Here is a 16,861-nt window from a genome sequence, read left to right as displayed (position 1 = left end):
TATGAAGAACTTGGGATCTGACTCCAAATTGTCAACGGACCCCAGCATGTTCGTCACGGACACAATGTCAGAATCAGAGGTTTGGTTCCCAAGCGAACCTAAAAGCCAATCAGTCTCCCAACACAGCTCAGTGCAGGGGATGGCCCCCCACCACCCAAGAGGCAACCGCACGCCAGGCTGACTCCTGCTGGACTCCAGTCCACCCCAGACCAGCCTGAGGCCAAGTCAGATAAAGGCCACTGTGGCTGCAGGAGGAGGTGGTGCCCTCTGCTCCACCACCCAAGCCTGCCGCCCCCTGGGCAACGTTCAGATGCCTCCTGACACCCCAAGATCTTCTTGGTCCAGCCACTGCATGCCGAAGTGTCACATCTCTGTCCAGACAGCTCATCCCTGCAAGGAGGGACAGAACGGACAGAGGGGGCCGTGTTCCAGCAAATCCCTCCCAAGGTTTCTCTGGGAGCCGGGAGTGGAGACTCAGGACCCCTCGCTCAGGCCTGAGTCCCCGGTGGGCAGAGGTGAGCCTGGACGGAGAGATGGGCGCCCCCACCAAATTCCTCCTGCAAATTCCCCCGTCGCTGAAGGTGGCCAAAGACAGGGTCTGTGCTTGCACCCAGGAGCCCAGAGGACATCCCACCCCAGGGCCGTGGACAAACACGCCCCCTGCTGCCCCTCACTTGCGCTCCATGCCCTCAGCAAGTCCATCACACATGGCCTCTAAGAGCCTCGCCCCATGTCTGGGAATGCATGTGCCCTCTCCACACTCCCCTCCCACGCCCCCATTTCCTTTGGCAGGTTCACATCTTTCTCCTCCTCGTTCCTGTCAAGCTGCAGAAGGATGTCACTGAGTGCAGGCCCACAGTACGCACCTCTTAAACATCGGCATGGCTTCCCCTGGACTGCGCAGGCCGGTTTTACCATAAACACCAGTGCACGGGGAGACAAGGAGGGTAAGGGCACAAGGACCCTAGCTGCTCACCTTCATTCCCTGATGGACCCCCCAACCTGAGTGGCCCCCACGCTCCGACTGTGCAGGGAGCAGTACTGCCCAGCTCCTGACCGCCCTGGTGTCTTCTGGAACCCGGGGCTCTGCCGACAGGGGTGCCGTGGGGGCTGGAGGTGGGCGGGAGACACCTCTTCTCCTGGGCTCTGACTTTCAGGGTACCCAGTCTCCCCTGGCTCAGCCTCCAGCAGTTCCCTTCTTGATCACAGCCCCGCCCTCCTCTGCAGGCCCAGACCTTGGCCTGCGGGCCCCTCGACAACCCCACATTTCTCCCTGTCAGCCTCCCTCGTCCTGCGGGCAGTACTTGCTGGCCTGACACAGCGAAGCCTGTCGCCACCCGAGGTTGGCATCTCTGTCTAGTGACCAGCTTTCTTCTAAGTTTTCAGGGCTCCAGGTATTCAGGACTAAGGGACACCCAAGGATACTGGGTCTCAGTCACCTCCCAGCCACGGAAGAAAGGCTGTGACCTTACTGGGCTCCTTCCACAGACAAGCACACCCGCAGAATGAGGCAGCACCCCAACAATTTCAAGGTAGCACGAATTCAAGTTCAAGATGAGTGATTTGGTTCCCTCTGTCTTTGGCAATGACTGTGGAATCCGAGACTTCGTTTGGACCCATCTTGGCATCAGTTTAGCCTTAACGTTGCATTCAGAACTGGACACCTCAAGGCCCCAGCCCCTCCCACACACACGCTCACAGCTCACAGCACAGGCTGCAGAACCTCCAGCTAAGCCTCCCTCCTCTCCGCCCCTTGGCTGCTCTGTCGCCTTTGATGGAAGGTCAGTAGGTCGGCCGCCCTCCACAGACCGGGTCCAGCCTGAAGCCCTGCTGGCTCCTCTCTCTGCTCCACCCTGAGTGCTGGGGGACCCCTCGCCAACACCCAGGCCATGTGGACGGAGGCGCCTCACCCAGCAGCCCACACTTCCGGGAGAACTTCCCACCGTGCCCCAAACGACACCTCTGTGGAAGCCACAGCTGCAGCATCACCCCCTCTCCCTGGCCTTTGGCGGCCCAGGAAGGGCGAGTGGACCCAGCACTGGGAACGCAGGCCCCGGTTCAACAGCAAGGCCGGCCCCGCTGTGGGAACCCTGACAGACTCAAGGGCATCCAAGGGGACAGTCCCTGCATGCACGCTTTCTCGCAGACGTCCAGGCAGGAGTCTTGGAATCCCGTGTTTGTCCAAGCCTTCCCTCTTGTGCACGCCCACCTCTCCCATCCTCCCACCTGCTGAGCAGCCACTCTGCGTGGGCTCCCCTTGGTCCTGCAGCCTGACCTCTGCCCCTCAAGGCCCGTCACCACTTGTCCCCAGTATCACCTGCTGATCCCCAGGCCCACAATGCACTCACCTCCAGCCCAGATCTCTCTCCTGGAGCCCTTCTGAGCATAGCTCAGACCTCTCTCCTGGGCTCCCCTGGCCATGGGAAACTGACCCTTGAGACGGCTCATTTGCTGCCAGACTGGCCACGTGTCCCAGGGTGCTCATCGTCACACACAGTATGAATGACTTGGGGATAAAGGCCACACCTCCCAGCCCAGGCTGACCGCAGTAAGAGGTTCAGGGCCGGGGGCACAATGTCAAGTCAGGAGGGGCCATGGGGCGGCTGGCAGGCAGAAGCTGGCTCCTTCCACACGTGGGACAGGCAGGGGTCACGTCTCTGCCCCTGCCCTGCCAGGCTCCTCTGCCCACACCCCTCCAGCACCCATGGGCAACTGCTGACATCAGAAGGCCCCCGGCAATGCACAAGGCACTGATTTCCGACGTGTGTGAAAATTACTTACACATTCAAGTTTCCTGTAAAACAACAACTAATTGTTTAAAACTTGTGTCAACACTCACCTGAGTCACATTATGAGTGAATCCGCGACCGGAAGTCACAGTGTGAAGTACTAGCTTACTCTAGGTAAATTCTTTACCCACATTTGTAGCTTTACTATTTCTACTTCTACATTTACAGGAAGTTTTAGGAATGAAGATTTTTGAAATTAGCCATACCTGTCTTCCCACGTTCTCCTGGAAAGCAGCCTAGGAAGAGAAGCACAAACACAGCAGTGAGTTAGGTGTGCACTCGCTGGACATGAGTGATGGACGCACAGCAAATCCAGTGCAGGACAAATGAGCCATGACTGTTTTTTAAATAAAGATCCTCACTGCTGGCCACTCAAGAGCCTCAAGGGTGGTTTATCTTTCTGATTTTACATCCTGGTGTGCTTTAAAACCATGATTTAAGAATTTTATAAAATCAGCTTAGCGGCCCAATGCTGAGCTTCACACCAAAGCCTAATTCAAGGTCTTAGATACAAAAATAAGAATAGAGTCATGGGCTTCCCTGGTGGCGCAGTGGTTGAGAGTCTGCCTGCCGATGCAGGGGACACGGGTTCGTGCCCCGGTCCGGGAAGATCCCACATGCCGCGGAGTGGCTGGGCCCGTGAGCCATGGCCACTGAGCCTGCGCGTCCAGAGCCTGTGCTCCGCATCGGGAGAGGCCACAACAGTGAGAGGCCCGCGTACCGGAAAAAAAAAAAAAAACAAGAATAGAGTCATATCTGTTTGGTTAACTAAAAGCCCAAAACACAAATCATTTTCCTGGGGATGTGTGAGGACAGCTCACAGGACAGTGACCCTGAGTGCCGGGTCTCGCCATGCTGCCTTCCCCAGGACCTGCCACGGACATGCTCCACGTCCTGCTCACAGGCCCAGAGCTGGGCTGTTCACAAGGTCAAAACATTACCTTAGAATGAGGCAACCTCAGGCGGACCTTCTTGCCACCAGCTAGTAAACGCCCAAGGCGTGCAGCTGCGCACAATGCAACCTCATCGCCACGCGCCATCCACCAGAGAGACAGGTCAGAGGGCAGGTGGCTGGTGGCTTCAGGGAGCACCTGGGAGGGGTGACCCTGCCTGCAGACGCAGCCCCAATGCCTGGGGCAGGAGCTTCCTGGAAATGAGGTCGTAACCTCTAGGGCTTTCATTTCAGCTTCAACTTCATCATCCCCTGCGGGGCTCTGGGAGGAGCACATGCAGTTGTGCACAAGGAATCAAGACAACGGAACACAAAGACCCCCACGTGATGTTTAAATGTGCACCCGACACCTCTGGCAGGTAACAGAGAAAACCAGAAACTTGGTCGTCTCCAAGACCTCACACTTGGTGGCCCCGGGGAGGCACAGCTGGACTGGCACTTCCCCAAGGGCCCTCATGCAGCTTTCACACTGACAGCAGGGAGGCTTGACTTTTGCTATGTACCATTTTGCACCTTTTGCAATAAATTCATTAAAGAAAATTTTAAAGCAAAAATGAAACCAACCAAAAGGCAATGGAACAAAGATATAATGCCAATTTACGTAACATGCAATATTTAGGAACACATTTACTATTCTGGTGACATCATTTAAAAAGTAAAAAATAATACGAGATTTACATGAAAAAGCACAAGTCCTAAGATGGTGACACAATGTTGAAAAAAAAGAAATGGGAGGAATGGCTCTACCCAGTATTAGGGTTACTAGAGAGCCATGGTAACCCAGACAAAAAGACAGACACAGATCAATGGGACAGAACAGAGAAAACTTTAGGGTCGAGAGCTAAGCAACGAATTCTCAGACTCTCAGACTTGACGCCAGAAACATGACCCATAAAAGAAAAAAAATTTTAAAAACTCTTGTTCTCGTGAAAGACCTTGTAAAGAGGATGGGCAGACAACCCACAGACTGGAAGGAAGAACCTACAAACCACTCGCCCAAGGAAGAAAAGACTCCTAAACTCAACAATAAAAACAAACAACCCCGTGAAAAAAGGGGCAGAAGACTTTGCTGGGGCTCAGGGCAGGCCACCCAAGCCACATATTGATATTTTGAATTAAAGTCACTTGAGAAACGGCCAGTAGGAGAAAAATGATATTAAAAACACTCTGACTGTGAAAGCAGGAATAAATCTCCCATGTGAAGGTACCCTCCCCATTCCAGGAGGAGAGAAAGCGTCCTCATCACCAGTTAGGGAAATAAACCTTGTCACTTCTTCATGAGCCTCTTTGTTAAATCTTCACAAATAACTGTTTGTCTGAAAATGATATAGAAACAGCCTGCTTTGGTCACTTTGTGGTCCCATGTTTATGAGACCTCCGTGTATACGAATTACCTTGTTTCTTTTTCTCCCGTTAATCTGTCTCGTGTCAATTTAATTACTAGACCAGCCAAAATCCAGCAAGAAGGACTGGTGTGGGGGAGGAATTTCCCCCTCCCCAACAACTTAAACAGACACGTCACCAAAGAGGATACAGGTGGTAAATGCCACATGGAAACTTGCTCAACATCACTAGCATCGTCATCAGAGAAATGCAAGTTAAAGCCACAATGAGCTATCATCACACACCTAATCAGAGTAACTAACGCAAAAATAATGACAACACCAAATGCTGGTGAGGCCATAGAAAAACTGATCACTGACAGAATGATGGAGGGAAGGTACAATGGTGCAGCCCCGCTGGAAAACAGCAGGGCCCTTTCTTACAGAACTAACCATGCAACTACCATATGACCCCAAAATTGTATTCTTGGCATTTATCCCAGAGAAAGAGAAATTGTGTTCATACAAAAACCTGTCCATGAATGTTTACAGCAGCTTAATTCTTAATGGTCCCAAACCAGAAACAACCCAGAGACCCTACAATACATGAACAATTCAGGCAGCTGTGGCACAGCTAGCCAGGGGACGTGACTCGGCCAGGGAAGGGCAGGAAGGAGGGGCTGCCAGTACCGCCACAGCCTCGATGGACCCTGGGAATCGTGCTGCAGGAAAGGCAGTCCCAAAGGTCACACCGTGTGAGTCCACATGTATCACATCAAAAAATAATACGGGGTTTAGTACTAAACATCCAATTCGGCGTCCAAAGAAAAAGACTGGGACTCGTAGCTACACCCAGGCTTCAAGGACATCTAAGGTTAAGAGAAGTGTGGCTCCCTGGCCCCATTCCCTCCTCCTGAACCTGCCGCCAGAAGCCAGTGGCCGCTGGGGAGACACATTTGGGGGCCTGCTGGGCACTTTCTAACATGTACAACAACTAGCACTGAACAACCACTTAATGGGACATCTTTTCACAAATTCATAAATATATTCACCGTGATTAACCGGGTGGGCCTCCAGTCTGTCACTCTCCGAGACACCCAAGTATGACGGGAAGGCCATCCTCCCAGGGCTGCTGGTGGTGGTGAGAGCCTCCCGGCACCTGACAACCCGGAGAGGTGGTGCCCCCAGGGCACAGGACGGAGAGAGAAGACAGCTCACCACCCTCACTGAGCTCCCACCTCCCGGGCACTGGGGAAAGAGGCCCGAGGTTGCTGGGCGGGCTCCCAAGGAGAGCACAAAACGTGAGCACAAACAGGAGCCAAAAAGGACGAAACACCTCTTCACGAGGAAGCAGCTTTGCAGTGAGAGAAATTTCATCCCCAATAATTAGGGACTTGATCCTGACATTTTCAAATGAGCTTCGAACAAAAGCACCTTTCACTGCCTTAGCCTTGCACCACTAGGTAAGCAGGGGTCACTTAGGTGGTGTTTAATGCAAAGAATTTCTGCTGATTTTAAAGGATTTTAATTTTAACTTGAAAAAAAAATTATTTCTGTCGTTTTATTTCACCTCTTCCCTAGGGTAAAAAGTATCAGTGCTTTGATTTTATTATTGCTTCCCAAAATTAGCTCTTAGGTTCCAATAAACAGAAAAGAAAATATAAATATAATTTTTTTTTTAGGCCACACTGTGCTGCTTGTGAGATCTTATGTCCCTGACCAGGGATGGAACCCTGGGCCCCCTGCAGTGGAAGCACGGAGTCCTAACCACTGGACCACCAGGGAATTCCCCAAAAGGTAATTTTTAAGGACAGATTTAACAAACGATTCTTACTGTATTTCAATGAGTCTTACAATTACTGCCTGAGGGTAAATATCAGGGCACAAATGTGAAGACTTCTCAAAGAATCACCAGGCTTCCTACTGATGCTCAAGACAAAAGAAGAGAAACCGCAGGACACAGATGAGGTCCTGAGCTTTCCTGGGAAACTTTTCTTGAAACCAGAAAGTTTCAAGGACCCCATGTAATTCAGGGAACAGAGAGCAGGCAGGCCATCAGCAGCTGCAAGGGAGCAGGGGGCTCTGTGACCTGATGGAGCCCCTGCCTCTGAGGACGGAGGCTGCGCTTCCGTGTCACCCCACCAACCAAAAAGGGAGGCTGCAATGCTGATCCCTGGCCAGACACTCACTCGTCAAACAGACAGCAGCACCCACTGTGCACACTTGCCCACTCCTGAGCTGTGGACCCTCCAGGCCCCCTCTCCATCCCCACCTGGACGGGGGCAACCCATCCTGACCCACCCTCCACGGGCTATAGCCCACTCCTCGGCTGGGACCCAGAGGGAGTGGGAGCCACCCTCCATGGGCCCCCATCCCCTGGGCGTCCCTCCTGCTTCACAAGCCAGTGACCACAGCCTCTCCGGGGAGCCGGTCACAGATCAGAGCCACCCACACCCTCGAGAAAAGGAACAGGACAGGAAAACTTACAGAGGCTGCTCTCCTGCAGTTTACATCTCGGTCAAACACGGCAGCGATCACCAGTGCGCTGTGAGAAAAAGGGAAGGCGATTAATGAAAGGGAATCTGCACAGACGCCTGGGACGCTGACCCCATAGTCTCCCTCCTCCACATGCCCACAAGCCCATCTGTGGCTCAGGGGCCTTGGCTAAAGAGACGCTCATGGGGCAGCGAGGGTGGCCAACCCCAGCTTCATGAGAGCCAGCAGAAGTCACAGGGAGGGTGGCCTCGTGTACGGGCCTCACGGGGCAGGACGAGGACGGCAGGGTCAGGGCAGGATGACAGGTACAAACAGAGAAACATGTGGGCAGCCAGCGGGGCCCAGGAGGCCAGCAGGAGCGATAAGTCCTGCATCTCCCCAGAAACTGTAGGCAAGCACAGAAAGCAGCTCTGATGGTCCTACCCCCACCAGCCAAACCACGACCGAGCTCCACAAGAAGGAAGCCCCCAGGCTCACACTGTCCACCAGCTTCACTGAAACCTCCCTTCACTACGTGATCACCCTCAACCATCGGGGACAAACCAGAAGGTACTTAAGTGCCCAGTCGGCTTTGGCAACAACAGAAAACAAAGTGGGGACAAAGTGCTGTTTCTAAGTGTGACTTGTAAATTTGCATCTCCTATCAGCCCACAGAGGAAATGTCTGGAAAAGGGTTATTCAGACACACAGAGATCACCTGAAAGGGGTGCTGCCCTCCCACCCGACAGCCATTCTGTTTGGTACTGAAGTTGTAGAACCCAACCCTACAAATCTGTCAAAACCCACAGAACTGTTCACGACAAAGAGTGAATTTTCCTGAATGCAAATTAAAAAGAAACTATAGGAAGTGGGGTCCTGCAACAGCAGAGGAAATGTGCCTGTGTTACACAGAGACACTACACTCGATGGACAGGGAGGAGACACAGGAACTCTCTCCTCCGGGGCGGGTGTGTTTCTCACGGTGGAGGGTTAGCAGTTCTGAAACAACTGCATGTGGATGCCGCAGAGTAGGGAGCCAGGATGAAGCAGCACTGCTCACAGGAGGCCAGGGGACCCGGCGCTGGGCTGGAATCGCAGGTGTCCACGCAGTTAGCCAGGCCGGAGGTGCAAAGGATAACACTGTGGGAATGGGAGTGGAATCCAGGTCCTGGATTCTAAATACTACTCTCCACTATGAGGAACACAGACTCCTGGAGGTGGTTGACTCCAGGGCTGGGTTGAGGGAAAAAGAAAAGCCTGGGGCATCCTGTCATGCTAGAAATTGAGAAACCATTAAAAACAAAGGCGCAAGGGGTCAGGGAACACAGGGCACAGAAGCCAACCTGAAATTGCTCCCAACAGCCAAAGGCAGAGCAATCTGAGCAACAAAATAACCAACAGTGCTAGAAGACAACCCATGGTCCACAATGACATAAGTAAACAAAGGAGCAAAAGGCAGAGGAGACATGTTTTCCTATGAAAGAACCACCATTGCTAGCCTAGCGCAGTACCCGATGGGTGGTGGGTGTGAAAACTGGATAGTTACAGAGTCTCAAAGTACCCCCAAAATGTTTATTATTTATTTTTTTAAAAAGTCACTTTACAGACCTCAACTGGCACAGTGAGTTTGGGACGCACCCCAAATGTGACACCAAGACAGCAGACACATCACCAAAGAGCAGCTGCGGTTTAACCACTGGCCCCACACAATGCTCATTCCTCGGTCCCCTTTGTAAGAGGTCGATATTCAGGGAAGCTGGTGAAGGGCTTTTATGGGAACGTCTATTATTTTTGCAATTCTTCTTTAAGCCTGAAGTTAGTTCAAAATTTAAAGTTTTTTTGAAAAGCCACTAAATATCTGAAGATTTTTCAAGATCCAGTGTTAGTATTTGGGGTCCTTTTACTAGTTGAAGCTGAAGTTAATTTCAGCAAAACTCTATTAACAGAAAGTTATTCCCTTTTCCTCTCTCAACTCTTTATTATATTATAAACTACAGCCAAAATGAGATTTTTTTTAAAATACTGGGCTTAACACTAAAGGAAATTCATCAACTTTAGCAGGACCAGTTAAAGATTAATCGATTCCATTTCAACATCATAATTTTTTTGTTAAAATCTTAGAAATCATTAAACTGATCAAGACATTTAATACTGTGATCTTTCAATAACCAAAAATCACACAACTACTGTTCTTTTTTTTTTAATTGAAGTATATAGTTGATTTATAATGTTGTGTTACTTTCAGGTGTAAAGTGATTCAGTTATATGTGTGTGTGTGTGTGTGTCTATTCTTTTCCAGATTCTCTTCCCTTACAGGTTATTAAAAAATATTGAGTATAGTTCTCTGTGCTATACAGTAGGTTCTTGCTGTTTATTTTATATATAGTAGTGTGTATAATGCCATTTGCAGCAACATGGATGGACCTAGAGATTACCATACAAAGTAAGCTAAAAACAAATATATGATATTGCTTATACGTGCAATCTAAAAAAAATGATACTAGTGAACTTACATACAAAAGAGAAACAGACCCACAGACATATAAAACAAACATGGTTACCAAAGGGGAAAGGCGGGGAGGGATAAATCAGGAGTTTGGGATTAATGTATATACACTACTGTTCTTAACAAAAACATGTTTGGTGTTTTATTCTAAAGGTATTCTCATCATTGATGGAAAGTTAAGTATTATATTTGCATATTAGTTTAGAGCCTTCTTTACTTTTGTTTTTTATTAATATTTATTTATTTATTTGGTTGTGCTGGGTCTTAGCTGTGGCAGGCGGGCTCCTTAGTTGTCAGGTTGCATGGCATGCGAACTCTTAGTTGCAGCATGCGTGTGGAATCTAGCTCCCCAATCAGGGATTGAAGCCAGGCCCCCTGCATTGGGAGCACAGTCTTAACCACTGTGCCACCAGGGAAGTCCCAGTAAGAGCCTTTTGAAAAACTCCATAAGATCATATGTATTCTAGGAAAAGATGCTAACCAAGAATTTCTGCTTTCCTTTAACATCTGACACCAGAAAAATGTTGACATATCTATAATGCCTCTGTACCAAAAGTCCACATTTTACACGGAATTCTTGAAATTTCCTGTCAATCTATTTGTCCTAAATTACAATTTTTAAATTATGGAACACTGATTAATGAGGAGAGAATGGAAAAAACGTAGAGAAGAAACTTAAAATCACCTGCCATCCTAACCCTACAGGCTACCATAACCCCTGTAAGGTCACTACTAAGTTATGCATCGAACTGCTCTGACCATCAGGCCTTCCAGCTGTGGACACTCTGGCCCTGCCCGGGGCAGGCTGGGCCCAACTTCAACCTAGCTCCTTGGTGCAGCCGAGGCCACTGAGCCAAGTCCAAGTTCCACGCTGTGCCATCGCCGCGCCGTGCAGGTCAGCCTGCGGGGCCAAACGGAGACAGCATGGCTTCAAGTCTGTCCGCTTACGCTGTGACTGAGCCAAAACATTAATGAACTCCTGTGCCGAAGGGTCCTTCCCAGCTTTGTCGTGTGTGCTACCTCCTTCCAGCCCCTCCCCTGAACCTCAGTCGGCAGCTGCAGGGAAGGGGCTCTACCTCCTTCACTCTTCCAGCACACGCTCCCCCATAGCTACCTGGCAGTGACGGGGCCCAGGCCAAGCTCAGACGTCCCCACCACAGGTGACGCCGCTTACGTTCTCCTGCAGCCCCTCTCTGTGTTCGGCCTGAGGTGGGTCTGTGGGCCTCCCGCGCCCGCGTGGCAAGGTCCAGCCCACTTGGCTCGGTCCCTGTGGTCACTTGCCACACAGCAATGATTCCTGGAGAGACTGTGTGTCGTGGGAGCCCAGCAGAAACCCCCCTGAATGGCACTCAGTGGTCTGCCTCTGGGCGCAAGCCTCCTGTCCCGTCACGGTGAACACACCCTGCCTGTAGTCACAGGAGCAGACCCCGAGCTCACAAGGGCCACAGGGCCAGGCCACCGACTCAGACACGCAGGGTGAGGCTCGTCCGAAGGCCAGCTTCTGAAGGGCTTGCGTTGGCTACAGCCTGAGAACCTGACCCTGGGGCACTAGAGACGGGCCCAACCGCCTCCATCAGGTTGTTTCTGCATTCACAAGTAAATGGCTTCAAATACTGGCTGCTTTATCCATATTTTACCAAACTTCACAGAACACAGTAGGACAAATATAACAAAACCACTTAAAAAGCACAGCTCTTAGTCAAATATAGACTTAAATTAATTCAACAAATCCACTGTGTATATATCTATGAATGCAACAGGTTTTAAATACTGTTCTGATTTGGACTCAATTTTGAAAATTACTCTAATTTCACACTTTCAGAACAAAACTGGCTTATCTAGAAATACTAGCATGTTTCAAATAAAAGTAGGTATGACAATACTGGTTAAATATCAACATGAGAGCTCCCCCAGGGCCCCCATGTCCCATGTGCTGTGAAGTTTTCCTCAGCAGGATGGGGCTGAGCATGAGTCATGTGCTTTCACTTAGAATTTCAGAGAGAGGTGCAGGGGCCAGACTGTAGCCAGCAAGGACCACACCGACCACAGCCACTGGGGCTGGAACACTCTCAGGTATCTTCACCTGTTTGCCTTCGCTGGGAGAGTTCAAGTAATACTTCACCAGGATTTGCCAACACAGAAAGATGGTCTGTGTCAAACAGAAAGGGACTTTCTTTCTTGTCCGAGTCAGGGGAGCTGCGTGCCTGGACCTGCTCCGAGCTCCAGGCACCTGGTTTTAGCAGGTACAGCAAAAAGCAGATCTCACCCCGAACTCAATTGTTGTTAGTTTGTGTAATATTTTGTAGCAATAAAATACAAAATATACTTTTTACCTTAAGTAACAGTAATCTTGTCATTTCAAAGTCAAAAACTTTTTAAAATATCAGACTAATAATTTCTTACCCATCCGTGTTGTCTAAAGGTTTCAAGTCACATTGGTTTTGGAATAAATTACAAGATGTGGGCTTCCCTGGTGGCGCAGTGGTTGAGAGTCCGCCTGCTGATGCAGGGGACACGGGTTCGTGCCCCGGTCCGGGAGGATCCCGCATGCCGCGGAGCGGCTGGGCCCGTGAGCCATGGCTGCTGAGCCTGCGCGTACGGAGCCCGTGCTCCACAACGGGAGAGGCCACAACGGTGAGAGGCCCGCGTACCACAAAAAAAAAAAAAAAAAAAAATTACAAGACGCACCTGTGGCTTTCTCTAAATCAGAAGAATCAAAGCTCATACCAGCTGACACAACGGCGAAACACAAGACGTCTTTAAAGTGCTTTTCATTCGCAGCAGAGCTAAAATGGAGTCTGAGGGGAGACCTACCAGGTGGACAGGGGGGAACACTCTGGTCAATAATTGCCACTTAACTTTTCTCGAAAAACAGGAAGATAGTTATCTTCCCCCTAGAGTCTGTCATCAAGAAATGCTGAGTGGGAACAAGACGTAGCTTTGAGCAATGCTTGCCATTTCCTGATTTTTCAGAACAATCTTGCCCTCGAGGAAGAGATCTGGGAGCCAATCCCCAGGCACTGCCCACGCTGCCCTGCTCGCCCAGCTCGCTCCGCGAGGCTGAGTCGGGCACTGCCCCTGGTGCGGGAGGGGCCCTGCAGGGTTGATGTCAACAGGAGCTCGGCTTACAAAAGAGTTTCAGGTGAGGAAATCGCTAGAAGGTGACAACCAACACACATGCTGGCAACAGGGATATTTTTTCCTTTTCTTGCAAATTAGCTTTTGATTACTGGTGAGATGGTACTTTCTAGATAATGCACAACCATCCTCTACCATTTTAATTTTATGTGTTTCTTTCTCCCTAAATTACACCTGGCTTTTCAGGAAGCCCTATGTACTTATCCACAAAATAATTATTCCATCTCTTATTTTATCTGAATATAACGCTTAGCAAATACAGGTTTTCAAAATCGACCAACACTAATTCAAACCATGATTAAAATGACCTAAAAACTTCCTTTTTGGTATTTACAAAACAGAGAGGGTAAGCACATATTCACAGGTGAGGGGGAAAAACAGTTCCCCTTTAGGAAGGGGAGCAGGCCGGAGCAGTTCCTTTAGGAAGGTGAGCGTTCCTTCCCTGCACGGCTCACTGAGCTGGTGGCCGGCCACACTCTGACCTCTTCCTCTGTATGGGCTGAGCCCAGCCCTGCCCGTTATTACCACCACCTGATTCTTTTCATCAGATGTTTCTAGTTCATTTACAGAATTACAGTTTGATCGCAACTGTCTACTTTTGCAGGATCTACTGATGAGTTTGTGAAAGTATAAAGATATCAAGATTTTATCATATGTCAGGATGAACAGTCTTAAAAGCTGACAATTAAAATGTGGTCACTTATTACAAACCACGGGAGGCTGATCTCAAAGGACACACCCCAACCGATACTCCTGGGGCAGGGAAGCGAGCGCCAGCAGCGTCCTGCAGACTCACCTGGCACTGTGACTCACCCTCCAGCCTGCCCGCTCCACCCCCCGGGCCTGCTGTCTAGATGGACCAGGAAAGGCTGGAGCACAGGCTCCCTCGGAACCTGCCAAACTGGACTGAGAAAGCTGCCGGGCATGGCTCCAACGGGCACTTGCTGATCCAGTCCTGGGATGGGCACAGGGGAAGGGGACAAGAGGGGCCTTTCTGAGCAGAAACTCCATGAGGCACTAACTCCAGGGTAAATTAGGAGGGCTGTGAAGCAGGAGTCTCTGGGCTCCCCTGCAAGCTGGTGGTTTCAGCATATGTAAACTCATCAGTGATTGCTTGGGCGTATCCAAGACGTCAGGGAAATTCAGCCTCCACGGAGATCAAAGGCCCCAGGTGAACCATATGAGTTTCTGCGGACAGACGCTGCCACCAGTACACGCAGCTGTGATCTGTCCCTATTTAAAATGAGTCCCAGCTCAGAAAGCTCGGTGTCCTAACCACCCACCTGCACTCTGTCCCCCCCACATTCCAGTTCCCTCGGGGGCCCCACAGTAGGGCTCAGCCCACCCCTCAGCTGCAAGCAGACCTGCATCACCCTCGTCCAACAGGTGGGCTGCACAGGCCTCCACCCAGCGGGGTCGCTGGTCTCTTCAAAGCCCTCTCCCAACAGGCGCCAGCTCCAGGAAGTAACCCTCTCACCAAAGGAGGTCTTTCCTTTTCTGAATAACGGGGCATCACCCTGAAGTAAGATGTGCCGGTGCCCCTTCAGCCTCCAGGAAAATTGGACAGGAGTATGCGAAGGGCTGCCCAAGCCAGGAATCCACACTGACAGTCATGCCATGTGAGCAAGGGCCAGGCTTAACGTTTACCAGCACTTCTACTCACCGGCTGGTACTCTGCATTACAAAACCACTGCTGAGATTAGCATTGCAATGGCATCTGCTTTTGGGTGAAAGAGGCTCCCTTCCCAAGCCCAGGGCCTGCACAGAACCCTGCTCTCTGGCCCACGTATGCCAGCAGGGACAGCAGGACTCAGGACCCTATTTCTCTCCAAGTTGGTGACGAGGTCTTGTGACTCTGATGTTCTCACCTACGGGGCAATGAGAAGCTGCTCCCCGAAGCAGAGGACGTGGTGAGTGGTGGCTGCCCACCTCTGGGCCCAATGCCTCTACTGACCCTTCAGCCCTTGGCAATGCTTCTCCCATTGGGCTGAACCAAAGACAGCCCCTGGAGAAAGCAGGGGCCCAGGTTCCTGCAACCTTCCAAGCTCTCAGCCACAAAGGTTAAACTGAAAAAAGAAGCCTTGTCGGGATGATTTAACTCTGAAATGGGAATGACCATTTGGAGCCAGATTCCCCCACATCTGCTTCTGGCAGAGGCAGTGTGGCATTTGCAGAGCCAGGTCTGGCTTAGCTCCAGGCAAGCGTCCTTGGAGGAGTGGGAAGCCGTGACACTGAGTGAGACAGCGCCCAACTAAGGGTCCATCATCCTGTGACTGCTGATGTAAACAACGAGCAAAACACACTTTTTTGCTTTCATTCTCTAGTTACAGAAGCAACTTCCAAAAAGCGGAGGAGCAGAACAAGAAAGCAGTAGGCAGCGCCTTCCCTGAAGCTGCATTAAACAGCAAACGATCTCACTGTTTGCAGAGCAATGAGAGAGTGGGGAACGCACGCCCGAGGGCAGGAACAAGGGACAAAGGCACAAGCAGCCTGGTCTCCGCAGCCAGGCCTCAGCACAGGCAGCCTGGTCTCCGCAGCCAGGCCTCAGGCCACGGTACCTCCACAAGCCTACTGCCCTCCCACCCCACCCGTCCCCTCCCAAGGATGGACAGGACCGGAAGGGGTCAGACACCTTTACAACCTCCTGGGAAGCAGTGCGTCTCCCTAAGCAGGGGTCAGAATCCTCAAGCTGCTCTGCAGGCTCCTCCTTCACACGAGGGTAAAGACTGAGAAATACAGCCTGGCCACGCATCCGGAGCAGTAAACAGGTCTGAGGACCCTCTCCGGACCCTCGAGTGGCCCACGCCCTCCACGGCTTTCCCCCAGGCCCAGCTGGCGCTCAGAAGGTGGGAGGGACCCGATGCGCGGACCGGAAGAGGATGATGTCAGGACAGAGTTGCCGTGCGGATGCTTTGAGACCTGGGGGGGTCTCCCGCTCTTTTCACGGCACCTCTTTCGTGGCCAGCGGCCTCCAGGACCTGAGAACAAGGTTGCAATCCATCTCCTAGGAAAAGCCATCGGATCAGTGTTACTACCATGACTAACCCAGAGGCTGCCGCCATGCTCGGCCACCTCCTCCAGCTTCTTAATCAACAACTAGAAGCAGAGACCTGACCTCCCTTTTCACGTCAAAGGGACTCCAGTCCAACAGGAGACAGGGAAAAAATTAACTCACAACATCACGATACTGAGGACACATCTGTTTTGAATCTTCCAGGGCACAAACACAGGATCCTAGAAGTAGGGCTCGGGCCCACACGGGTGGCACAGCCTGCTGCCCTCACTGCTCTGTCCAGGAAACCAGGGGAAATGTATTTTTCCAGCCTTGTGAGGCTGAGCTGGTTTTCACTGCACAGGTGCAGACAGTGAAGCAGGCGAGCCAATGCTGTCACTCCTCCACAGTGACTGGAAAATCATTTAACAGGCTTTACCTTGAGATTGCGGCCACGAAGGGCTTCAGTTCCTGAGGCTCGTAGGCCCGTGCGAAGGCCCAGCACACATAGCAGGCGGCGTCCCTGACGTTGGAGCCCACGCTGCAGGCGCCCCGCTTCTCCTCGTATGTCAGCGCCTTCAGGATCACGGTGACAACTGCACATGGGAGACAGAGACCGTGATGCAGCCAAAGCAGCACTCAGCTCCACAGACGCTGCACCTACTGTACCACAACCCTGCTGGCACC

General features: G+C 51.2%; 1 protein-coding gene across 1 annotated transcript in view; it reads right to left on the bottom strand.

The window, feature by feature from the left end:
• TBCD (tubulin folding cofactor D) overlaps positions 1 to 16,861 on the bottom strand; it is a 176,825-nt gene that overhangs the window by 59,274 nt on the left and 100,690 nt on the right. The window contains exons 14-16 of the mRNA XM_065897953.1: positions 16,614 to 16,770; positions 7,551 to 7,608; positions 2,996 to 3,025 (exon numbers count right to left, since the gene is read on the bottom strand). Of these exons, the coding sequence (XP_065754025.1) occupies positions 2,996 to 3,025; positions 7,551 to 7,608; positions 16,614 to 16,770 (245 nt within the window). The remainder of the gene's footprint in view (positions 1 to 2,995; positions 3,026 to 7,550; positions 7,609 to 16,613; positions 16,771 to 16,861) is intronic.

Source organism: Phocoena phocoena, chromosome 19 (assembly GCF_963924675.1).
Source record: "Phocoena phocoena chromosome 19, mPhoPho1.1, whole genome shotgun sequence".
Classification (NCBI taxonomy): Eukaryota; Metazoa; Chordata; class Mammalia; order Artiodactyla; family Phocoenidae; genus Phocoena; species Phocoena phocoena.
This window is presented reverse-complemented; position numbering and strand designations above follow the sequence as displayed.